Source organism: Sarcophilus harrisii, chromosome 1 (assembly GCF_902635505.1).
Source record: "Sarcophilus harrisii chromosome 1, mSarHar1.11, whole genome shotgun sequence".
NCBI lineage: Eukaryota > Metazoa > Chordata > Mammalia > Dasyuromorphia > Dasyuridae > Sarcophilus > Sarcophilus harrisii.
Genome location: NC_045426.1, coordinates 647,979,345 through 648,005,977, shown reverse-complemented (window position 1 = coordinate 648,005,977; position 26,633 = coordinate 647,979,345). Strand labels below are relative to the sequence as shown.

Here is a 26,633-nt window from a genome sequence, read left to right as displayed (position 1 = left end):
CTTTGTCTCCCTGACTCCCTAAATCCAGTTCTCTAATAATCATACCACGCAGGGAGCGGACACTTCCCCAGCATCCAGTGCATGACCTGCACACAGTAGGCCTTTAGAGATTTGCTGAACTGAATTTTTGATACCAAATTCTAACCATATTTTTGGAGACAACTGCAATCCCTTTTCCTTTGTGAAAGCATTTTAGCCCCAAACATTATCTGCCACTCACTCCCTGGTGATGATATGACACTGTTTACCATCCCCAGCACCAAGTGCTCCCTGCCTTTGTATCTCCTGCTCCATACATCAAGTCCTACCAGTGCATGGCTACCTAGCACTGCAAAGCAACGTACTCAGGCAATGAAACAAAACTGTGGTTAGCATTACAGCCTGTCTGCACACCTTCCAAACTCCTCTCAAAACTGAACAATGTTCTAAATACAGTATTCCTGTGAGGGCTTAAATAATAGTAAAGGATCAAAAGAAAGTTGTCAGCTTCTCTAAGAACAGATGTACAGCTGCGAGGCCCTAAAAAGCTGATAAGGGGGTTAATTCCCTCATTTTACAGATAAAAAAAAAGTCTAGAAAGGGCAAGGGTCTAAGGTTCCACAGAAAGTAAATGGAAGATCTGGGACTGAAACCAAGCCCAGATTCCCAGTCCAGGGCACTTTACTGTTTGCACTTTCAAGTCCAAGAATTACCACAATTGGAGATCAAGAGTGCAAGGCCATGGGTAAGTAACCTACTCTCTCCATGCAGATGCTTCCCATATCTATAGATTAGTCATCCCATACCACTTACTGCATTGGCCCAAGGGCCATTTCTCAAATTCAATGTGTCCAAAATGAAGCATATTCTCTTTCCGTCCATATCCATTCTCAACTTCCTAAAAAGGAAGTTCCTTCAAGTCACCCTGATTTACCACCATAAAAATGACTCCTCCCCCCCCCCCAATACAATCAGGTGACAACCCCGGTCCATCCCACCACTACAATATTTCTTGTATCAATCTCCATTTCTATCCTCATGTTGATCATGACCAGAATTTAGGCACTTACATTTCTTGGCTTGACTAATACAAATGGCCAGAATTCTAACTAGTTTTCCTGCATGCTTTCTCCCTAACTTATCCTTAATAGCTGCCAAACTCAGTTTTAGATGAAGATATAATCATGTCATTGTATCGTGCACTCGACTTCAGAGGGCCCTTTCTGCTTGGAAGATCTGACTCCAGTCTGTATTCCCTTTATGTTCTAACCAGGCTACTTCATTTGTGTTGTAATTCCCAATTCTAGATATTTACATATGCTCCCTTCTTCCATCAGTCATCCCATACCACTTACTGCATGGCCCTCCCTTCCATCCCTCTAACATACTCCCTTATCTCTCATTCACATATCATATCATCAGTTCAAAGGCCACTTCTCACAAGAAACAGAATCCCCACTAATTTAATGACGGTCCTACTATACTTGTATGTATAAAGTCACACCCATACAATATGTGGCTTTATCCATCCACATTTTTCACTCTACCCAATGTGCTCCTTGAAGGAAAAAGCTTGCTTTTCTTTTCCTATTTCCTAGTCAGCCCTAACATATACTTAATAAATGATGTTGAACGAACAAATAAATATATATTTGAAAGAGAAAAAGTTGATCCTTCCTTTGGCCAAGTACAGATTATACTCCTGTGCCTTTTCCTCCCTTGGGTTATATTTCCCTAGAAGAGGTACTGAATAGTTCGGATAATATCCTTATGGCCTCACTGAATGTTGTACTCACCAGCACAGCACCAAAACTGTGTTTGTTTGTTTTTTGCTATGAGGAACCCTCACTTTCCTTCTCTCCTAATTATTATTTTCAATTTCTAACAGCGGATTTTAAATTTTATGCCATTCTTGATCCTTGGTTATGATCCTACTTACGCTTAGCCTATCTCTGCACTCACAAGGAAATAGATTCACAAAATCCTCCAACTCCTCCAAATACACTTGCTCCTACCACTCCAAGGACAACCTCCTTTAGAACACACTGCCTGGAATTATTGCTGATTATTTCTAATGTGAACCTCTCACACAAGGACAGGCACTATGCGGCACACCCATCAGCATCCCAGGTTCTCAGAGCACATCTGGGTACACAGCAAGAGTACTATCAATGTTTCTCAATTTGGATGAGGGAAAATGACAAGAACCCTCCAATACACCCAAGAATAATCTTGAAACATAAAGATGAAAGAGATTTACAATTCCTGCAAGGTCAATGAACCCAAGGAGGCATCATGGAGGAAAACTACTACAAGGGGCTGCATTCAATCAGGAAATATTGTTTCTGTTCCAAAAGTGCAGCTGCTTTGAGACTGTTGAGAGTTCTTGAGAGCTGAACTCTCAAGGTCCAGCCCAACCTATCCTGGAGCAGAAGTCTTCTCTATTACTTTGCCAAGCATGAAAATGTGATTCCACTTGTGGCCAGCATTTATCATTGGGAATTTTTCCAAACACTTGAGCCAAAATTTCCTTCACTGTAATATCTCCTTAGATGTTCTTAGATCTGTTCAGCTTGTCATTCTCATTTTGAGAAACACCTGAGATAATCAGTGAAGATTAGTATGAGTATGGGAAAAGGTCATTCAAGATCTCCCAGTCTAACTATCCACTCCCCTCTTCTAAAGAAAGATATTGCTTGGTCACTAGTTCTGAAGAAACCTGCTGTATATTCTGGGATTGGCAATTGTGTTTTAAAGAGTTTTGAGTTTGAATAAAAAACATGTTCTAATACCATCTCTCTTTAGTGTCCTCTGGTGGAGAAGGCAAGGTTCTGTTCCCAACTACTAACTGTAACCCTTAATACCTGGGTTATTTTTTGGATTTGCTGAAAAAAGACATAAAAGGAGGCCACAATTCTTCCATCTAGTTACATGGATATTTGAAAAAAGCTTACAAAGGCACAGTATCAAGCCTGAGACTTTGCACATTCCCAGGAAGAATTGAAACAATGGACATGACTTGGGAATATGAGAAGCAGTGAGGTTCCCCATTTTTAAGGGTGGTATGACCCTAAATAAGTCACTTCATCTCTATAAACCATAATTTAGCCCTAAAGTGGTGAAGTACTTCAAGACCTCAGAAAAAGGCACTTCTTTCTAAAGCTGTTATGCCTGGTGAAGCAAACAAACAGGGCACTAAAGCAAGTTTAGAATTTTTCCCTACTGTGCTTTCTAGTCTTACACAAAATCCTAAATCCCACCAAACACAGGTAGCTGTAATACCTCCTCTAATGCAAAGATATGCTTCAATTGTATTATATATTGCATATATGCCATACCACCCTGAAAACAACTCAATGCAGTGGACCTTAAATGATGAGAGCTTATAACCACCTAGGGAGAACATGAAATTGAAAGGCAGAGGATAGGTGGGGAATCAAAGCCTCCACAAAGTCTGCAAGGAGATACAAAAAGCTATAGACAAAAACTTGCCTCCACTATTGGTAAAATGGGTCTGTTGGAAGTTACACCATTGAGAATCTGTGAACCTGGCTCCAGATGGGTTGAAATGTAGACTCTGAAGAGCCCTCTGAACACAGACACTTCCCATTCTACTCTAATTTTTGGTATTACCAAGGAGGCACAAGAAAATGTCATTTAGCCAAAATCTCCTTCAGCACAACTAAAGACAACCAATCTGGTAGTGACACCCATTGGACTCTGGCTGCACCCCATCTTCTGCTCACAGCCAAGGAAGGAACCAGCCACGAAGTGAAGGGGCTACTCTGTCCCTTTCTTCACTTACCTGTCTTTGTATTTGATCACAGCATCCACAATCTTTTTCATTTTCTTGGTGAGGTTTGGTGGGTTCGGGGAGAGCTTTTCAGCAGGAGGTCTGCCACGTTTCTTTTGCTTTTTGCTCTCATCATCCTTGTCACGACTGCGAGTGCTGGTTGTCGGTGTTGAAGAGCCGGCATCGCTGTCTCGTTTGCGTTTCCGAGATGACTTCTTCTGTCGAACTTCTTCCTCGATTTCCTCCAGTGTACCTTCTTCTATGGCCTTCAAGGTCAGTGGTAGTAAAACAGAACAACCACCATCCAGATTATTTAGGGAGAGGAATACAACAGAAACAACTCATTCATACACAAAACTAAGGGAAGGGCTGCTAACAGTAAGGGAAAGAAGGGCAAGCTCCATGCCATACACCCCAAATCTGGTTCAATTCACTTGTTGTGCTATCTAAACTTTGTAATGAGTGCTACAAATGAAAACACCCCATGGGCAATTTCATCCTTGAAGGAAGAGGGCAATGGACTAAAGCTATCTGGGTCCGAGTTTTCTTATAGGTAAAATGAAGAGTTGGAACATGTTAATTTTAAGGTTCCCTTCCAGCTCTAAGCCTCTATATTTTGTCTTAGTTTTTTTTTTCATGCCCAAGAAGATAAGAGACCTCTTGGCCCTCCAGCAGAGGCCTCTCTGAAGGTGGTGTTCCATTTCCTAAGATTTCCTTGTAAGACAGTATTCCTTTTAGGAGCTGAACTTATGTCTTAAGACTTTGCCATTCCATCCCATAAACCATGCAGAACTCTACCTCCAGCACTGTCCGCAGGAAATTGGGGTTTTTTTGGCAGTGATTTTCATCACAGCTCTAGGCCTTCTGAACTCAGAAGCCACAGAAGCATAAACTGCTTCACCCTCACACCTAGCACACACAGCCCTGACGTAACAGACTTGTTTATTCCTTTTCTGCATTTAAAATCTTTTACAAATGTGGCACTTTTGGACAGCGTGTGAGATTTAAAGTAAGCAGACCGGCTATATAGGATGATAGAGAAAAGCAAATCAGCATGGAGTTTTATCTGAAAATGACACTGAGCAAGAGTGTGTCCTGGTGGGACACGTAAAGATGGTTCTGTCACTACATGAGCACCATCATTTGCCATTTCCTGTTCCCTAGAAACCAAATCAAATCTACTTCAAAACTATATATTTATTTCCTCTGGTTTTTTGGGGGGAATAATATCAACATCTATAATTTAGTACTCTGTCAGCCCTTGGTTTTTAACAACATTGAAATGGAACTTATTAGCTGAAAGAAATGAGAGTGGATCATGCTCTGAACAAGGAGTTCCTGATAGCTGACTTTATTACCAAATAAGAGGCCAGGCTCTGATGGTGGGTTTCTTAAAAAAAAATTTTAATTTATATTTTTACTTTTGCATCATCTCCAATGTCTAATATTCCTTGCTAGTAAGCTATCCCATTTAACAAAATAAAAGGAAAAGCAGGTCAGGAAAACTGAATCTAAGGGTATATTAATTGTGTGTCCACAGTATTGCACCTCTGTAAAGAAAGGAAGAGAAACATTTTTTAAAAATCTTTGGATCATAGAGCTGGAAGGCACCATGGAGACTCCCCAAATCCAATTTTCTCTCTACCAGATAAGGAAACCTCGGGGTAAGAGAGGTTGAATTGTCTTGCCCAGGACTACACAGCTAGAATGCATCTCAGGCAGAATTTGAAATCAAGGCTTTCTGACTTGAGCCTACTGCAAAGGGCTGACATTAGAACCCAGTCTTCTGCTCTTAGTCTTTAGTCCGTTAGTTTTTTTTTTTAAGCAGATAAACTCTAAGCTATGGTCTCATGTAAGGCACTTTAATAATAGAAAGGTGGTATTTTGAATGAAATATGCTAGGAAAAAAACAACATAGCAAGAAAATAAATCTGTCAGTTGTTTATTAATGTCCAGCTGAAAGGACACTTATTTCTAATAATTGTCACCAGTTTCCTGGACAGACATAAACTTAGAAAGACTCATTAGTTTTCACATCCTCAGAGGATATCTGTTAGGCAACACAAATCAAGAGAACTTAATTTTCTTGCAGAGGAATTACAACTTTATTAACATCTATGTTGCTTAAGCTTCACTGACGCTGAAATAAAAATAAATTTGAGTAAGGACTGTTGAAAGTCAGTGAGATTTCAAATAAAATCCTCAATAAAGATTGTAACCCAGTAAGCAGGAGACTGGTTTCTCAGCATAAACTAAGGTCCCCAGGACTCTAACAAGGGTAGTCTGAAAAAAAATCATTGCAGAATGAAGCCATCACCTACAGTATATACCTTGAGCCACTGCTTCTCGGTCAGCGAGTCACTGTAGTCGACTTCTTTACGGTGGCGAGAGCCGCGCCCAAACATCTTTTCTTCTTCTTCCTCACAAGTCAGTCTCTCAACTTCAGCATCATCTTTAATGATCCAAGATGGAAGCTCATCTTCTTCCATGAGGCGTGGCTTTCTTTTCGGGTTTCGAGCTTCCTCTCGCCTACGATCCAAATCCATGCGCTAAAACACAGTGAAAGGAACTTAGAGGGCTGTGGGAAAATCATGAGCAATTAAAGTCCTGGGGTAACAGTGAGAGAAAGTTCTAGTAGGCATTATAATTAGATACCCAAGTTGTATTTAGATAGAGAGGCTCTCCATAAACACAAAAAGAGAAACTACAGCTCATAAAGTGACTTTATTTCTATTCCAGCATGGAACACAGTCAAATTGAGACATAAAGCATAGTTCTGATTTTTCAGGTGCAGATGCTCTTGGAGAACTTTCCCTCAATGAACCATTGTATTCTGTTTTAGAATAGACCTCTACCTTATTCCATGGATGCAAGGATACCAAGGCTTAAACCTTCTTGGAAGGAACACATCACTTTACCGTCCCATGGGCCAGGTTGACAAGGTAGCACAGGTATACTTTAAGGGATACAATGGGCTCCTAACTTAAGATTAGTCACTACTTTCATTCTGAGAGAAATGGTATTTAGAAATGCATAACTAGTGAAAAAGCAAACAAGAGAAATTTTACAATTCCCTTTACAAAGACATTATTAATCCTTGATGGACCAAACTATCCTTGTAAGAAAATCATTCAAGCTCAGCAAATTAATACATCATAGTGAAGACCACAATTACTGCTCTGCCTAACAAAAGATATGCCAATGGGAGAGATGAGAGTTTAATTCTGGTCCTACCCCTCAGACTGAGAGTTTTTTAGGAATGACGGAGGTCGCTCACTCTCCCAACAAATCCTGGGTTAGTATTATTAATATTTTATCAGTAAAATCCTGCTTAGTATTATTAGTATTTTACTAAAAATAATCTGTTCTGAAACGATTTTGTAGCTGCACACAAACTGTTAAAAGGATCCCTTCAATGTTCATATTCTGTTTTCTCCTAATGAAGTTCCTTTCAGTGGGAAATACCATATTTCTTGTGGCTCTCTCTATAGACTATAACTACCCCAGTCTTTGAAGCTCACCATGAAAAGATCAAACTCCTCTTCGTGTCGGGCAATCATCTGATTAACAGTCTCGTCATCCGGAACTTCATCTTCTTCCTACAAGATTTTAAATATTTAATTCCACTGTGGGGACTCTAAAAGGAGCTGAAGTGAGTGGATTTTAACACCGACAGTCTTTACCACCTGACAGCTATTCGGTGGTCCATGGGAAATGAGGTGGAAGTCTCAGTCCAGTTTCCAGTGGACAAGTATCCACATGGCAACAGAAAGCACACACATACATACACACACACACACATCGTCAGATCTGGCCCTTTGCTGGCCACCTCAGCACAGAAGCCAAGGATTGAATGGGCATGGAGACTGAACTACCCCTCTCACCTTTAGAGGTGGTTCCTCCAAGTCAGGGTTGAGGCACATTGGCGGAGGGGCAGTGTGGGCGAAGCTTGCACTGCCGCTGCCCGTGCTGTGTCTGCTCTGTGGATAAATAGAGGACTTCAGTCTCCAGGGCTGTCAATCCGGCATCTTTCACCAGCACTAAAAGTCACTTTAAAGAAAAGCAAGTACTCATCCTCTTTCCTTTCAGCCCACACTCCCTTTATTCCAGGGATGTAAAAAAATAAGAGCAAAAAAAAAAAAAAAAAAAAGAAAAAAAAGAAAAGAAGAAAAAAAGAAAAAAATAAAAAAAAGAAAAAAAAAAAAATGAAAAAAAGGAAAGGCACTCATGCATTCACCATTCACACTGGAAAGAGAGAAAACAGGGTCCGTCAGGCCTCCTACCTCATCCTGTTCCTCATGCTCTAGGATTGCCTGGAGGAAAGCTCTTCTCTCATGGCTGGAGGATTTCTGGTCAAACATACCAGCTTGGATAACCTTCTGGTCAACATTTAGTTTGTATTTGGCTGCAGCCAAGATTTTCTCTTCCACACTATTAACTGTGCAGAGACGGAGGACCCGGACCTCATTTTGCTGCCCAATACGATGGGCACGGTCCTGTGCTTGTAAGTCCTGAAGGAGAAAATGTTATTTCAATTATTTGCTTGTTATTTCAATTCAAATTTCTCTAGAAATAATAATAAAAAAAAGCTTCTTCAAATGTCACTCAGAATGCTGGGTCTTTGTGAAAAGACATGCCTGGTATATCTGAAACACCCCAGTACAACATGGAGTTGTCTAAAAAGCTTCTACTATTAGAGGGAGTTGCGCCTCTAGAGGGAGAAGTGAAATCAAAAGGCTGGTTTTGCTGGTTAGGAGAGCATCTGAGAAAAGCAGCTTATCTTTCCACAAATCATGAAAGGAGCTGCTGACGCCAGAGCCATTACTACCTCTGGAGGGGGCCTAAAAGGAAGATATACTACCTTAGTTTTCCTTCAGAAGCTTGCTTTCACCTTCTTTGGAAACCAAGGCTATGGGAAGAAAGCTCAGCTTTTACTACTTCATTCTTGAAAAAACCTGTTTTTTCACCCCACACACTCTTTCATGAATAAAACAAAAGCAACAAATATTTCCTGAGCGCTTCCCCTGATCACGATAGAATGCTAGCACCCCTTAGCATAAATGAGAGCATAGCAAATGACCCAGGCAAATTTAATTCTTGCTTAGAGTAAAATAGATTTTCTCTGGGTCATATCTTGACACACAAATAAGGAACAAAGTGAGCCGAAATAGGTGAGGCAACCAGCGACTAGAATAGACAAGGAAAGCAGTACTTAAGTCTCCACAAGGAGGTTTTGCATTCATGTGCCTTTAAGCAAAAAATACAAAGGGCAAATCCCTCCATGTGAGTTTTTTCTCTTTAGCTGCAGGAATTCTCTTACTTTGCACAGAATGAGAGTCTGAGAAAAGCCACCTGTTTTCAGGTATAAAAAGGGAGGCATCATGACTTCTATTTCAGACTCTGCATATCACTGCACTTTAAATGAGCTATTCTTTTGATTTACTTGTAAATATTGATGTCTGTGCTTTTATAGACAGTATAACAATGGCTCTCAAGAGGTCATCTAAGGTCAGTTACTTGTCTCCTAGTGAATTCACACTAATACCATCCAAGGTAAATGGAATTTAGTCATTTTTAAAGAAAGAAATTCTATAGGTTCTCTTTGCACTTCATGTTGTAAACTACTCAGAATAACTGAAACTGGAAAAGTTGGTATTTAAACTTAAGATGGAACGTTACTGTATCCCCCCTTAAAGGGGTGGAAAACTTTTCTTTGCTTTTGGAATCTCCATCAAGAGTCCCTTCCCTTAGATCATTTTTCTTTTACCTGGTGAGGATTCCAGTCACTGTCAAAAATTATCACAGTATCTGCAGACTGGAGGTTCAGCCCAAGACCCCCGGCCCGAGTACTGAGGAGAAAAATGAAATACTCAGAGCCCGGTTCATTGAAGGTTTTCAGCAACATACCACGGTCTTCAGCTTTCGTGGTTCCTGATGGGCATCAAAGAAGCAAAGTGTTAGAATTTTTGACATCATCTAAGAGTGAGAAGTCTAAATAAAATGACCAACCCAAGAAGGAATAAGCACCTTACCCATCTTCACACTTAAATTTTGTAATATTCTTTATATATTTATATATTCAAGCCCCCCAACATGGCCATGGGGTCATTTGAATGTATGTAAATAGTTACTTAAGGAGATGTGCACAATATGTGAAGAATAAACACTTTTAAATTTACTTTATACCATGAATTAACTTTATTTTTCAATATATTTCCCACAAAAACCCCAAAATAAATGCCTTGAGTGATTGGCAAGAGCATGACTACAAACACTTCCCACAATATGTTGTGGTGGTGGAGGCTATGGAAAATGGTCCTTTGTATGAGGCATATTAACTATGGGCAAGACTGACTCCCACCCTCATCCCCCTACCCCCCCAAAAAAAAGGAGTCAGAAAGGCACCCTATGAAAGAAGATATCAGTGACCAACCAGGCCACTTCAGTGTCAGGTGTGAATGGAGTACTAAATTACTGTTTTCACTAACCTGAGAAATAAAGGCAGGTAGCTTGGGCTGTGGAGTCCTATATTATTACTGAGGCAACTTCTTGCTTTGCAAAGAGAAACATTTCTAAGGGTAAGAATACAAAAATCATGTTTCTCTAGCTCCAATGAATAGTAAACCATCTGCTTTCTAGAAATCCTTTTGGGCAGAAAGGAAAGGCTCTCCAGACTGGGAAATGCAGGCACTCTCACCAAGTAATGAACATAGTCATTTCATTTCTTATACTTATAGGGAACTAATTTGACTGCATTGTGGGAATAGCAGAGAGCTTTCCAGGCCTCTTTGGTCATTATCAACTGTGATCAAAGGAGCTCTAAGCAAAATTGAGAGGTTATTTCAAGTTGTCAAATGCAAATTAAACACTTCCTGCCAACTTTCTAGATATAACAAAATAGTCAGAATCCTTAACTAAAAACTAAGATTGGGCTTAGTCACTAAACAATAGCAAAACTGAACTGGACCCAGCAGGAATTTCATCTTCATCCTGACAGGAAGAATACTGGGACCAGAGCTGGGTCTAAAATATGTTTCTAATAACAGACTGGGTTTACAATCAAACTCTTATGGACCAGTTTCATCATCTGTAAGAAATCACCTTGAAGTCTTTACCTCCTAACACAGGATTTCTGTGAGGAAATTAGGAAGCTGAGATGCTTTTAATAATGCAGGGAAAGGAATCTATAACACAGTTTTCAAATAAAATAAAAGGTTCTCTGTGAAACTCACCATCAAGCCTGAGGTATTTAAAGCCACGATAAGCAAAATAATCTTCCATAATTGTCATGAGAGAGGTCATCTGGCAGAAAAGGAGCACCTTATGGTTGGTTGCTCGAAGTTTGGGAAGAATTCGATCCAGGAGTTCAAACTTTCCAGAGGCTCGATATAAATCCAGGCTGGTGTGCAAAAGACCAAAAAACATATGAGATATGGGGAAAAAAAGGATGCCGAGATAGAAAAAGGAGGGAGATTTTTATGATTCTATGCTTACTTTTTAACACTGAAGAAAATAATGACTAAAGGGCAAGTTAAGAATGAAGAAAAATGATTTGTATGTACATTTAAAGGAGCACTTTATATGGTACCAAAGAAGTGGAAATAAATGTGTAGCCATCATTTGGGGAATATCTACACACGTTATGTAATGGAATGAAATACGACTGCCTCAAAAGGAAGGAAGAATATTGTGAATTCAAACATGTGTGTGCTCTTTTATACTTATGTGAAATGATGAAAAGTCAAATAAACAAAATCAAACAAACACTTTACGGGATGATTATCAGAAAGAGGGTGAAACAACTGTGACCTCAAGCAATCGATGATGAAAAATTCTTCCCTCTCCTTGGTATAAAGTTGATGGACTAAAGGTACAGAATCAGATAGGCCTTCTCAGATATGGCCAATATATTAATTTGTTTTGCTTGAGTACATATCTGTTACAGAAAAACTTCAACTTAGGGAACGCTGGTAGACACAAGAAAGGAATTAAAAAAAAAAATTTAAAACAATGAATAAAAAGAAAATGTAAGAGGGTGAATACAAACAAAGCAATTTTGTTACTATCTTCTTAAAGTCAATACATACATATATTTAAAATCTCTAACAGAGGTAGCTAGGTGATACAGTGGAGAGAGTACCAGCCCTGAAGTTAGGAAGACCCGAGTTCAAATATGCTCTCAGAATCTTAACACTTCCTGGCTGTGTGACCCTGTGCAAGTCACTTAATCCCAAATGTCTCAGCCAAAAAACAAACAAAAAAAAGAGAAATCTCTGTAACAGTTCAGTTTATTCTTCCTTGTATCACAAAATGTTTGTTTGAAGATTGTTAAGTTCATCATGCAATGTATTAAGAAAACTCAAATCCCAAACCCAATCAAGAGAGGAAAGCAATGGGTTTCCAAAGATTCCTAAGAGCATTTTTTGTGATAGCAAAGTACTGGAAACAAAGTAAAGGCCTATTGATTAGGAAACAATTTGTTTAAATGTGATTCCTTAATGTAACTGGACTATTACTCAGCTTCAAGAAATAGGAACTGATTTAACCCAAAGTAAGAAAGAACCAGAAAAATAATATATCAATGACAATGTAAATGGGAGGGTTTAAAAAAAGAAATGCAGTGATTTATGAGCCAGCTTGGGCTCCAGAGATAAGAAAATGCATCTCTATCCCTTCTTTGCAAAGTAGGCAACTATGGATGTGGAGTACTCTATATTCCATCAGACCTAGCTGATGTAGTGGTTGGTTTTGTTGAGCAATTTTTTTCTTTCTTTTTAAATCTGTTACAAAGGTGGCTTACTTAAATAGAGAAAGAGGGGGAAGAGTCTATTCATAAATAAAAGTGAGGTAAAAACAAAATACATTAATTAAATTAAAATGTAGACATAGTGGTAGATTATAATGAAACTGTTAAAACCCAAATTAAGTAAAATCCTGTGTGTTTTGTTCTAATACTTAGTTAAGGCTGGAGCTTTATAATCAAAGGCACGTTATAAAAAGTCCAACTGATTCACTCGAAATGGGAAAAGTACATGTTGCTCTTACCCTTGGACAATGCCTCCAGTAAATCCCAAGTGCTCAGAAAAAGATTCCTGCAAACAAAATGGAACAATTATTTATGCCCAATAGAAATTTAGAAGCTCTAAATTAGTTGTGTCAGAGTAAGAAATGCATCCTTATGGGCTGAGAATTGACTTAGAAAACCACAACTTAACATTATATTTTATTGTATTTTTATTTGTTTTGTTAAACATTTCCCAATTCCCAATTCCATTTTAATATGGTTGGTGTCTTGCTCTGAATTCTGGAGTATTCAACTCGAAGACTATAATTTCTGCTTCACTTTATGATCCATAACTGCTATTGGGATGTGTGAAAGCCGAGAGATTGGTTATTTAATGAACTTCAAAAAGCAACCTCACATGACAACTATGTTAAACAGCATAAAAACTTAACAAGACTTGGTCCTTTTGTCTTTTTAACAGCATTTGTGCATCTCCATGAAAAAAATAACAAGGGCAACAAAGAATAGTTTTTTGTTTGTTTACACTAAAGAACATCCAGGGGTGCAATATTTTGACCAGTTAAGATCATGAAGATCCACTTTTCTAAACTGGAAATAGCAATTCTGTTGTAACCCAATATGTATTATTATATGTATTGTGAGAGGGACTTCTTTGGTCCTGCCTTACCTCTATATGCTGGAACATGTAAGGATGGTTGCAGATCTTCCTTAGCTGCATGATGGTGTTCATCAGTGTTTTGGTGCCACCTTTACCCTAGTAAAACAGATTTCCTAGTCAGAACATCCTTCCTATTAGAGGACCAGCTCAGAGAGAATCCTGGTAAGAGTGACCTACAGACTTTCCTCATTAGCCCACAGATGACTGACTCTGAATACTTACGCATTACAAAGGGTTATTTTTTACTTTGCCCCATGGGAAAAAATTTTCTATTTCTAAGAATTTAAGAATTTGTTAAAATATCTTGCCATCATTTTCTGATAAAATAAGTGAGAAGACTTGATATTCCAAGTCTCAAAAACAGACTGGCAAGGCAAGGTCCACACAGCTTATTAAAAGGCAGACACATACGAGTGAAGAAATATCCAAAAATCTTGAAGACAAATGCTTCCAAGGAGACTAGAAGGAGAACTATGTTCAAACAGGATAGGCACTAGGGAGGAATGAATAAGTACAAAACGCCACAAGTAGTTTAATGCTCTGAGCCACCCCAACCCAAACAATAGTTAAAATGGCCAGGAAATCTTTCAGTTATTATATTCCAATTAAAATAAAAAGCAATCAAAAGGAAGAAATACTCATGAACTTTTAGGTTCTCTGAAGCCCTGGGAGTGAAGGAGAGAGGAAAGATGAATGAGGATCTGTACTAGACCTTTTTGTCCTTCTCTGAGCCATCTGTCAGGAGTACTCCCTTGGCCTGCATGTGCCGGTAGAGGACGCGCTGCAGTGCAGACATATCACATTTGATCACATATTCCACCTGGAAAGTCACAAAAGACACCTTTTATATAGAGCAGTTCTTTCAAAAAGCCAGTAAGACTTAAATATTCTATATGAGATGTCTGCCCTTCTCATAGCAGGGCAGTGAGATTAAAAAGGTACAGTGAAATTAAGGATCTGGCTGGGAAGAGAAGCTGATGGGTTTGAAACCTCTAGCATACTTGACTTATCACCAATAAACCCTGTTTTCTAGAAGGGTTAGCATGAAAGAAAAAGAAAATCAGGTATTAATAAATACCTAGTGTGTAGTAGATACTGTATTAGATGCTTGAGAGATAATGCTGAAAAATGATAGTTTGTGACATTAAGTTATATTTTAGTGGGGTTGTGGAAGGTAAGGTGAGGAACAGATACTATGAAAAACACTATTCACAAATAAACATAAAATAAAATATGACCAGGATGAACATCCAGGCCAACTGCTTTAGAAAATGTGGAGGGGATAATCGCTTTTAGGTAGTGAGGGATTGAAGGGAAGGGAAGGAAGGGAGAAGAACATTAGAAAACAGAGCAAGAGAAAAGTAGCACATGAACTAGGCCTTGAAAGGATTAATCAAAAATCCCAGGTCGTTATTAAATGATGTGCCAGACCATTGTGACATGTGTGGGGTATATTAAAGACAAGGCTCTTATTTATGGTTCTATTGGTGCAAACAATGTATACATTGTTACATACATTATATATAACATTTTTATATACATATATAAGTAAATACAATATAATGAAGATAGGGAGGTGATTTTTCATCAGAAGCTGAGGGCTATCAGGAAAACTCTTGTGTAGGAGGCAGCCTTTGAGCTGAGCTTTGGGGGAGGCTAAGGATTCTAAAAGTGGAGGTGAGGATGCAGGCAGGAGAGCCCTGGAGGAGACTGGAGAACAGTAGTCAATTGGCAAGGATTACAAGTATGTGAAATTAAATCTACAAAGCTGTGTCTAAAATCACTCCTAGAGACCAAGGATCAGTGTTTCATTACAGTAGCTGTAAGGAAGCCCAGACAGTTTGCAACCAAGGAGTAACATAGTCAGCCCTGCATCATGTATTTTCACAGCGATGGTAGGATGAATTAACAAAGAGAGAACCAAGAAACGGAGTGACCAGTGAGAAGGCTTTTTCAATTGTCCAGGAAAGAAGTGATAAGCAAGGGAGGTTGCTGTGTGTGGAAATGGGAGCGATGTAAGAGATGCAAAGTTATAACTTGGACTTGGTGACTTATGACCTGGTGTTGAAAATGATTTTGAAAGGTTGAGTGGGAGGTAAGCTCAAGAAGAGAACATTCAAAATTCCATTCTGGACACAGTGAAGCGGAGATGCGAGTAGGAACACGTAGCGTGGAGTCAAGGGAAACAGTGATAGGGCTGGTTCAAAAAACCTAAAGATACCTATACACACCTTTTCAGGTAATTGGGCTTCAACTTCTTTCTTTAACCGTCTGAGCAGGAACGGTCGTAGCACTTTGTGCAAACGTCGGATAATCAGAATAGTTTCTTCTTCATTCAGGTCTACCTATTTTTTGCCAATTAACACAAGAAAAACAAAACCATTATCTGAGAAAACAGGGAATGTTTGCAAAAGTGCAAATATAGAAATCAATCAATCAATCACCATGTCAGGCAGTATATTAGATGTTGGACAAATTAAAAATTAAAGATACAAGTTTTGCTTTTGATCTCAACTTTACATTCTACAGGAACAGATGACACCCAGACAAATGGGTATATATATAAAATGCCATCTAGCTTGGCAAAGAAGCACCAGAAGCTCATGAGGGTAGGAGATTTGGGGAACTAACTGAAGGAAATGATTCTAAGCAATGGAGGCGAGTATAATCCATTCCAAGTACGGGCAGATGCAACTCAAACAAGGGCATGTAGATGGCCAGTGGACTGTTGTGTGGTGGAACAACAAGAAAGCTGGTTTGGCTGTCTGGATTATCGTATATAACATATGCAGAAAGGAGGGTTGGTTGTGAAAAGGCTTAAAAGCCCAACAGAAGATTAATTTGTTAATCAAAAAGCCCTAGAGATCCTAAAGATCACCAGGCCCTTGGAATTTACTGACATTGTGACAACTGAGTGCAGATGGACTGGAAGAGGGAAAACCTAGAAGCAGGAAGACCAATGAGCAGGCTACTGCAATAATTGTCCAGTCAAGAAGTAATGTCAATATGCCGAACAGACAGGGGTTTTATAAGTATAAAAGGGAATGGAGTTGAGGAATGTGCTAAAAGTGTATTCAATAGAACTTGGCAAGTGATTGGAGATGTGGAATTAGTAGGGAACTGATGACTCCAAGATTCCTGTGGTGCTCTTGAAAAAAGTTAGTTTATGTTGGAAAGAGGGCCAAGTTTTATAAGTGTCTGCTTTAGACACATTGAGTTTAAGACAGCGTGAGACTAAAACTCAGAAGAGAGACTAACATGGGAAGGAGAAACCTGGGAGTCAGCTGCATGATACTTGAAACCATAGGAACTGATAAAGTCACTAAGAGTGTAGGGTGAGTAGAGTAAGAATAGAAGGTACAGAGGAAATAGTCCTAAGAAAAAGGTTAATATTTGATGGTTGTATAAGATCATAACTGTTGATTCTTTAAAAACAAACAAACAACTTATCACTGGAAATAAGATTAACAAACAAATCAAGGGAGATCTGGGTTTGAACTCTGTCGACATTACTAATTAGTTGTATGACAAGTCATTTAAGCTCTCTATACCTAATTCACAGGAATGTGAGGATCAAATGAAATATTTATGATTCATTTGGCAAAATGCAAAGTAATATACAAATGTCAGCCATTGTTACTATTATTATTATTATTATTGTATAATTCATCTTTTATTGGCACTTGTAATACAGCATCTCATCTCTCCTCACATTTTGAGAAGGAGCTGGCCCAAAAAGCCATTCCCCAAGTCACGAAATAGTGGTTGTATGACCTTTGGCAAGCTCTTTACCATCTTGGCAGTAACTGAATTCTTCCCTTCCCAAAGAGTTTTTGTTTAGACATTAATTGATACTTGCTATATAAAGAGTCAAATCTCAGCAATATTATAAAAAGGTTTTCCCCTGTTGAGCCCGCTGACCAAATCTGATCCCTAGCTCACCTCTTGAGAACTTTACTCTACACTTGGCTCACTATGCTGTCAAGCTCTACTCTGCACATTCAGGGATTTTATCTACTTATTAACCCAATAAATAACCCTTCACTTCTCTAGATAAATTGATAAGATTATGCTTTGAAATGGCAATTTTTGTCCTCTTCCCTCACTTCACAGTGACGGATCTCCATATATAATCAATCCTGGCTTGGGCACACTTACTTTTTCTCCTGTCATGGCAAAGGGAGCATTGAACCACTGCTCAAAGGTGCTGCAGCTCTTGAAGATGGTTGGGAGGAGGAAATTGAGCAGTGCCCACAGCTCAGGTAGCTTGTTCTGCAGAGGCGTCCCTGTCAGCAGCAGGCGCCGTGGAGCTACGTAGTGTGTGTTCAGGACCTGTGTGAGTTTACAGTGATGATTCTTCATCCTGTGACCTTCATCTACAATCATGTACTTCCAGCGAATCTGTAGATTAAACAGCACACCAGTTTAAGAAAAAGAAATTGCCTGTGAGAATTTGAGAAACGTCCTTTGGAGAAACAGTTTTATCCTGCAGATACAAATGAACTTTTTTTATGCTACATCTCATTCAACTGTAACCAGTTAGTTCCCACAGAGGAATGCATTTTCCCTTACTTTTGACTATGGCAAGACAACAAATCTAAGACATCAGAACACCCACCCTGTCCAAGTCTGTCCTGGACGCCCTAACCCTGCATCCTCTAGACAATCTGATTTACAAGCATGGCATCAATGTTCCCTTCTGAGTAGGTGGCTTCCAATCTCCATCTCTAAGCTTGACCTTTGTATCTGGCTGGTAGCTAGATCTCAACATTCCCTTTCTTCCCTCAAACCTGTCTCTCCTGTTAACTTCAGAGATGTGTCTATCTGTGGCACTCTGTCTCATAATCTTGGAGTGTTTTGTCTTGTGTCTGTATCCTCATGCAGCTAGAAGAGCACTATACCCAAAATAGGTGCTTAATGAATGCTTACTATATTGGACTGCAAATCCCTCCCCTTTACTCTTTGCCATGTATCATCTCTAGCTATAGGGCTTTATAAGTCTTTTCACCTCTACTCTCTCAACTGATAACTGCCACCACAATTTCTGATTCATCATTTTACAAGGGATCCTAGACAACCTTTCTTCACTTCCACCTATTCTCCTCCTAGCCTCCTCTAACGGCTTTGTTTATTATGGACTGTTTTCCCCAAATAGTAAGAGAGCTCCTTGAAATTCAAGACAATCAGAAACTGGAAACTGAGAGGATGCCCATCAATTGGAGAATGGCTGAATAAATTGTGGTATATAAAAATTATGGAATATTATTGTTCTGTAAGAAATGACCAACAGGATGATTTCAGAAAGGCCCGGAGAGACTTACACGAACTGATGCTGAGTGAAAGAGCAGGACCAGGAGATCATTATGTACTTATACTTATTATATACTACACTGTATGAAGATGTAATCTGATGGAAGTGGATTTCTTTGACAAAGAGACCTAATTCAGTTTCAATTGATCAATGATGGACAGAAGCAGCTACACCCAGGAAAAAAAACACTGGGAAATGAATGTAAACTGTTTGCATTTTTGTTTTTCTTCCCGGGTTATCTTTACCTTCTGAATCCAATTCTCCCTGTGCAACAAGAAAACTGTTTGGATCTGTACACATACATTGTATCTAGGACATACTACGACATATTCAACATATATAGGACTGCTTGCCATCTAGGGGAGGAGGTAGAGGGTGGGAGGGAAAAAACAGAACAGAAGTGAGTGCAAGGGATAATGTTGTAAAAAAATTACCCTGGCATGGGTTCTGTCAATAAAAAGTTACTATTAAAAAAAAAAAAGAAAGAAAGAAATGAGCAGGTCCAAGAGATCATTATATACTTCAACAACAATTCTGATGGACCTGGCCATCCTCAGCAACCCAATCAGTTCCAATGGAGCAGTAACCAGCTACACCCAGCGAAAGAACTCTGGGAGATGACTAAAAACCATTACATTGAATTCCCAATCCCTATATTTTTGCCCACCTGCATTTTTTATTTCCTTCACAGGCTAAAATTTAAAGAGATTATATATATATGGACAATCTTATTAGTACTTGTATCCCCAGTGTTTAGAAGAGGGCCTAGAACATAAGCATTTAATGTGCCTGCACTCAGGTCCCTGCTTTCTTTCTCTTTCTGAACTAGTGCAAACTTCTTTTTGGGCCTTGATGCCCCCCATCTTTACCTTTTTTTTTTTTTTTTTTTGTTTAGTTTTACCTTATATAACTCCCTGTCATATAAAATATACTTATATATACTCATATGAATGAGTGTGCGTGTGTATAAAAAATTTACATTATCTATACTTAAGATTCAATTCCGTGGCATGAAGGAGTCCTTGTTTACAAACCAGGCTGCATTCTGCCCCCTGAAGAGGAGTCCTCTCATATTTGTTTACCTTTACCTGTATTAGACCAAGAACACCCTAGTTCATGCTCTTTACTAACTAAAGTTCTAATTACCCCCTGAAAACCCAACTCAAATACTATTCTTCCTGTTCATTGTGGGCTCTATCTACATCTTAACTAAATCTGATCTCTCTCCCAGAATGCTGTATGGTGCACTGTACACAGCTTGTGTTTAATAAACAATTGATATGTTGTCTCAGGCCTAATCATCTATGCAGTGATTTGAAGGAACCAACAGTACACTGTGGCCTCTCAAGACATCATCTCTTCTAGAGCAACAGGAGATAAATAATCTCATTATCATAGTTTCATTCTTTGGTTGAAGTCACTGATATTCAAAGCATGATGTCAGTGTGACATTTACAACTATCATCAGTCAGAAGGGACACATATATGACTTTTCTATGGCCCACAATGTTCAATATGCTGACATGCACACCTTTCAACAACGTAATAGGTCTGACAATTTTTTGTGGGAGAGACAGACTATGTAAAATTGGAGAGAAGAAGTTTGTGCACAGCCAACATCCTGACTTGATTTTTGTCACTCAAATATTTAGCTTCCTTGCACACTCAGGATCACAAGAATTAGATACAGTGGCAGAAGGAATCTTAGATATCATCTATTCCAATTCCCTACTCAATAGTAGCATTCATGAGAATAAATTGCAATACTTTAAAATAATAAATAATAAAACAAACAATAAATTGTAATATTTTAAAGTACTGTAATAGTTAAAATACTGAAAAAGCAAGCGACTCCTTCCCTGTCAAAGTTATATCAATCTATCTCACATGAAGGATAAATGCCCTCTTCCATCACACTAATAGCCTGGAGAGAAGTAATCATTAATATCTCCTTGTGTATTAATCAGATTTTTTCTTTCTTTCTTGGTGAGAGATAGGAGGGATTGGGAGAGAAAACTAAAAAGCTCAAATTATAAACATGTCTCACATTTCTCTAATGATTTAAAGTTAATAGGACCCTTTTGCTTTAGCATTCTGTTGAGGACAAGCATCCTCCTTTTACATATGAGCAGTCTAGGACTCTTAGAACAATGTCATGCTGCCTTTTTTGATATAGTCACAATCTTCTGAGGATCTGTTTAAGATTCCATAAGAGCTTCAAAGTAAAAGTCTACAACTAGACTAAACTCAGAAATCATCTTGTCTAACCCCTTTTAATTAAAAAGGCAGTGGGCTTTCCAATGCACCATCCTGGGAACTTTAGGAAAAAACACAGAGAGTGAAGAGTTTCTTTAAGCTAAAAGACTGGGCTGAGTCAGTCCAACTCCTTTGGTTTCTCTGTTTTTGCCTCAATATATCATCACAAATAGACTAAAAATTGAAGAAATACAGTGACAAAGCTCTCTCCTAGTTTTTCTCATTTGACTAGGGATTAAAATCTTACCTTGGCAAGAATGTGCTTATCTTTTATAATATATTCATATGTAGTTAGCAAGACATTGAATTTTCCACTCCGAAGTTGAGGTACAAAAGCTCGTCTTGCTGCTGGAGAGCCCTGGGGAAAGAAAAGCAGCAGCTGCTTATTGGGGACATAAAAGTACTTCTGCCAACAAGTGGAGTAAGAACTTGGATGCAACAGATGTCAGTTATACTGTCTTGATAAAGATTAAAACACATGCTTGCTAGAGCACCTGACTTTGAAAGGAGAAACTCTTTAAAAAGCACCATAATTCACTGAATAACTTTTCTCTAGCTGGTCCAGGGCCAAAGCTCTGTGCCTTGACCATTACAGGAGGCCTTCAAGCATATGAAGAATTAGTCTGAAAGGGTGGTGAATTTCAGGCCAGTGATCTTGGGTGTATGAATAATCAACCTGAAATGCTGAAGAACTCAAAAGGGAATGCAATGACTTTGAAACTTTCTCTTTTGATCCTTCCTATTCAGCATCATAACATTTAGGCTCAGCAGAAAGAAACCAATCGCCTTATTTTGGAGAGGAGGAAAGTATGATGCACAGGGTGAGAAGTTTCTTTAAGGTCACAACAGGTTGTGGAACCAAGATCTAAACCCAAGCTACCAGATGCCAAATCTAGGGTTCCTGTTACCAGCCCCTGCTGACAATTCTTGATTCTAGCACATAACATTGGCTTCTCTTTCCTTTATCTTAAGATATTTTATCAGCAAGGAGAACTTTTGAAGGGGAAAGCTATAACTTACCTTATAGGAGACCTTCACCACAGAAGGAGCCCACTTATCAAATTCATATGCCCAATTTGACAGAGTTCTAGGAGAAAAAAAGACAAAACTGTGAAATGATATTTTTAAATATAAATTATAAATATATATAAATAAATAAATAAATATAATATATAATATAATAATAAATAAATAAATATAAATATAAATTATAAAAATCTACAAAATATTCCCAGGCAGGGTGCCCAGACTTGTGCTAGGTGCTATAGAGGCAAAGTGCTATAAAGACAAACTATTATAATTTCCAGGACTTCAGAATCCAGTTGAAGAGGCACAACTAGGAGATTCATCAAACAAGAAAAACAAACAAATCAATAAAAATTCTTGCCAGTTAAGTACTAGACTATAATAGAGACAGTGAAAAAAGAATTCCTAAGAAGAGATAGGACTTGAACAGCATTTTACTAGAGATAAGGCATTTGGACAGGCAAGAACAAAGTTAGTCATGAACATACGTGGTACACATTTACTGTCTATGAGAAGACTGGCCTGGATTTCCTGACAGAAGAGGTCATCTGAGGGAGTAGTGAGAAACAAGGCTAGATAGGGCAAAGGGACAGAAAAAGTGACAATTCAACTCTACCTGGCAGCAGTTCTCAGGACAACTTGGAATGATTAAAGTCTCAAGTAAGGGAAGACAAGAGGTTTGAATAGTAACCCAAGTATGAAATAATATATACTTTTAAACTGTATGCCTGGATTACGATGGTGAGGGCAGGAAAAACCATAGATAAGACAATTCTTTTGAAAAAATTGACAGGCTTAGTGACTGATGAATACTGATAAAGAGAGAAAGGAACAAAGCAAAACCAACAAGTTAGGTGACTGTTGGGAGAGAAAGCAAGTTTTGGAAAAGACAAGTTTATTACTAAGACTTCTCTTGATTTTTCCTTCTAGCTTACCTTCCAAGTATACTGGACACATTACCTGTCCTATTTCCCTGAGTAATCTCAACAATATTTGTTCATAATATTTATTGATAACTTAATTTCCTTCACAGGCTAATTGTACAATATTTCAGAGTCTGATTCTTTAGTACAGCAAAATAACGATTTGGTCATGTATCCTTATTGTGTATCTAATTTATATTTTAATATATTTAACATCTACTGGTCATCCTACCATCTGGGTGAGGGTGTGGGGAGGAGAGGAAAAATTGGAACAAGAGGTTTGGCAATTAATTGTCAATGCTGTAAAGTTACCCATACATATAACCTGTAAATAAAAGGCTATTAAAAAAAAAAATTTATTAAGAACAATGGTATTTGCTTGGCTGCTGCACCTTAAAGACCAGTGACTTTCCATCTGATTTGCAACTGAATCCTCCTACATGTTTCCTTCTCTTTGAGAATAGGGACTATCTTGGTGTTCCTATTTGTAACATAGGACTTTGTGCACAGTAAACACTTAACAAATACTTTTTATTTTTCATTCATTCATTCACCCCTAATCAGCTACTAGTCCCTAGTGTCCTATTTATTTAATTCTTGCTTCCTTCTACCGTGTCCAATTCTCTTAAAACTAGAGGTCATATTTGTATAATACTGTTTAAGGTTTCCAGAGTAGGCAGTAATGAGAATTACTTCCATGTTGCTATTAGAAAAAGGAGGACTAAAAATTTAAGCTACTTGCATAAGGTCACATAGCTGGTAAATATCAAGAATCTGAATTTGAACTCTGGTTTCCAGGTCTTAAATTCAGTCGTCTTTCCATTTTACTTTTTGTCTCATTCTGATCCCCTACTTCTTGCTCCCTTCTCCCCATTTGGGAATCCAGCTTCTGAGCCTACCATTCCATTGTGACTAATGAACTCTTAGCTACTAACTACAATGGTTCTCTCAGTTCTATATCTTGAGTTCTTTGTAGTATTCTAAACACCTCTCCTCCTGGATATTCTTTGTTCTTTATGTTCACACCGTTTCTCACATATGTCTGTTTCTAATTTAAATCTTCACCAGATGCCTGTATTATCAGCTAACAAAAAGCTTTAACATTTGCAAAGTTCTCCACTACACACCTGTCAGATTGGCTAAGATGACAGGAAAAAATAATGACGAGTGTTGGAGGGGATGTGGGAAAACTGGGACACTGATACATTGTTGGTGGAGCTGTGAACGAATCCAACCATTCTGGAGAGCAATATGGAATTATGCCCAAAAAGTTATCAAACTGTGCATACCCTTTGACCCAGCAGTGTTTCTACTGGGCTTATACCGCAAGGAGATACTAAAGAAGGGAAAGGGACCTGTATGTGCCAAAATGTTTGTGGCAGCCATGTTTGTAGTGGCTAGAAGCTGGAAACTGAGTGGATGCCCATCAATTGGAGAATGGTTAGGTAAATTGTGGTATATGAATGTTATGGAATATTATTGTTCTGTAAGAAATGACCAGCAAGATGAATACAGAGAAGCTTGGAGAGAAGTACATGAACTGATGCTAAGTGAAATGAGCAGAACCAAGAGATCATATATACGTCAACAACGATACTGTACGAAGATGCAATTTGATGGAAGCGGATTTCTTTGACAAAGAGACCTAATTCAATGATGGACAGAAGCAGCTACACCCAAAAAAAAAAAAAAAAACTGGGAAATGAATGTAAACTGTTTGCATTTTTGTTTTTCTTCCCAGGTTACATCTACCTGAATCCAATTCTCCCTGTGCAACAAGAAAACTGTTTGGATCTGCACACATACATTGTATTTAGGATATACTAGGACATATTCAACATATATAGGACTGCTTGCCATCTAGGGGAGGGAGTGGAGGGTGGGAGGGAAAAATCGGAACAGAAGTGAGTGCAAGGGATAATGTTGTAAAAAAAAAAATTACCCAGGCATGGATTCTGTCAATAAAAAGTTACTATAAAAAAAAAAAAAAAAAACACATTTGCAAAGTTCTTTACACATCTCATCCATCTTCACAATAACTCTGTGAAGTAGAGTACTGTGAAGTAGGTACTATTACTACCACATTTTATATATAAGGAACTGAGACAGAAATGGATGAAGTTACACAAATTACACATCATTCTTTGTCACACATTCTTTAATTTTGTGACAGTGGCTTTACTGATGTTCCATGAACAAGAAACTGTAGCTATCTGACATGCTGGAATGCTGTCCCTCCTCATCCTTCACATCCTGTTCCTCCCTGGCTTCCTCTAAGGGCCAATAAAAATCCCATTTTCTACAGGAAGCCTTTTTCCCAATCACACTTACTACTAATTTGTCTTTTAGGATCCTCCACATAGACAATGAGATTGATGCCTGCACTGCTAGAGTCAGTTCAGCTTTTGTGAAGCTCAAAAAGAAGAATGGGAGAGAGTAGAGACATTGGGCTGCCTACCAAACTGAAGACCTACAATACAGCCATACCGATGATACTGTTATATGCCAGTGAAATCTGGTCATACCAGAAAACTGAACTGTTTCCACTTGGATTGTCTTGGGAAGATCTCAAGTATAATGTGGCATGGTAAGTTACTGGACACTACACACTGGCTACATGGGCAAACTTTCAAACTCTAGTAAAGAGAGTACAACTTTGGATGGGTTGACCACATAGTTTTAAAGCTAAATGCACACTTACCCAAAAAACTATCTCACAAAAAACTAATACAATTAGGTGTTCACAAGATGATCAGAAGTAGTAATATATGGATACTTTCAATGTTATCACAGAAAAACTTTAGTACTGACTGTGAGACATAGGAAATGTTGGCACAAGACTGCCCAGCATAGCATGTCTGTATCAAAAAAGATGCTGACTCGATGAACAAAGCACAATTGTAGAAACACAAAGGAAACATTAGCTGAGCAAATCCACAGCCATTTCCACTTTAAAAGTTCTAACAGACCACTTGTGGCTGATCTGTGATAGTACCTTCGAAACACATATTCATCTAATCAGCAACAACACCATACAACACCATACCCCGAATTCAACATTGTAATGTCATTGGTCTTTTTTGAAAACAAAGGACAAGTAACAGCTTGACTAAAGTCTCCCATGTTAGATTAAGAGTTTCTTAGGGAAAGGAGTGTCTTTTGTCACTTTTCCTATCCCTGGTGTTTGGCACCTAGTAGACACTTATAAATGGTCAAATACAAATGCTTTGCTTTTGCACTCTGCCTCCAACCTTGTGAACCTGGGCAAGTCTGTCAATCATTAAATGTTTATTATATGCCTACTAAGTGGCAAACACCAGAAATACAAAAAGAGGCAAAAGACAGCCCCTGACCTAAGCTCAATCCAAGAGGGGAAACCAGAAATGAGCTGTTGTTGTTCTTCCCTTATACATGTACATTCACTTTTAAAATACATATTTCTTTATGAATCATATTGGAAAAGAAAAATCAGAACACAAGGGAAAAGCCATGGGAAAAGGAAAAAAAAAGCGAACACATAGCCATGTGTTGATTTACATTCAATCTCCATAATTCTCTCTCTGGATGCATATGGCATTTTCTATCCAAAGTTTATTGGGATTCCTTTGAATCACTGAGTGCTGAGAAGAACCATGTCTTCCAGAGGTGACCACTGTACAATC

At 38.5% G+C, this 26,633-nt stretch overlaps 1 protein-coding gene across 12 annotated transcripts in view; it reads right to left on the bottom strand.

Annotated features, from left to right (window-relative positions):
• Positions 1–26,633, bottom strand: part of SMARCA4 (SWI/SNF related, matrix associated, actin dependent regulator of chromatin, subfamily a, member 4) — a 91,239-nt gene that overhangs the window by 10,306 nt on the left and 54,300 nt on the right. For 6 of the 12 annotated variants that reach the window (XM_031947554.1, XM_031947552.1, XM_023496549.2 and 3 more), the window contains 14 exons: positions 22,043–22,109; positions 21,270–21,380; positions 17,614–17,856; positions 15,687–15,800; positions 14,168–14,275; positions 13,465–13,551; positions 12,818–12,864; positions 11,005–11,171; positions 9,540–9,703; positions 8,056–8,283; positions 7,657–7,752; positions 7,294–7,371; positions 6,094–6,321; positions 3,785–4,038 (listed from right to left, as the gene is read on the bottom strand). In XM_031947554.1, coding sequence (XP_031803414.1) covers positions 3,785–4,038; positions 6,094–6,321; positions 7,294–7,371; positions 7,657–7,752; positions 8,056–8,283; positions 9,540–9,703; positions 11,005–11,171; positions 12,818–12,864; positions 13,465–13,551; positions 14,168–14,275; positions 15,687–15,800; positions 17,614–17,856; positions 21,270–21,380; positions 22,043–22,109 — 1,992 coding nt within the window. Of the gene's footprint in view, positions 1–3,784; positions 4,048–6,093; positions 6,322–7,293; positions 7,372–7,656; positions 7,753–8,055; positions 8,284–9,539; positions 9,704–11,004; positions 11,172–12,817; positions 12,865–13,464; positions 13,552–14,167; positions 14,276–15,686; positions 15,801–17,613; positions 17,857–21,269; positions 21,381–22,042; positions 22,110–26,633 lie in introns of all 12 variants that reach the window. The other 6 variants (XM_012541891.3, XM_023496551.2, XM_012541892.3 and 3 more) reach the window with 4 other exon arrangements.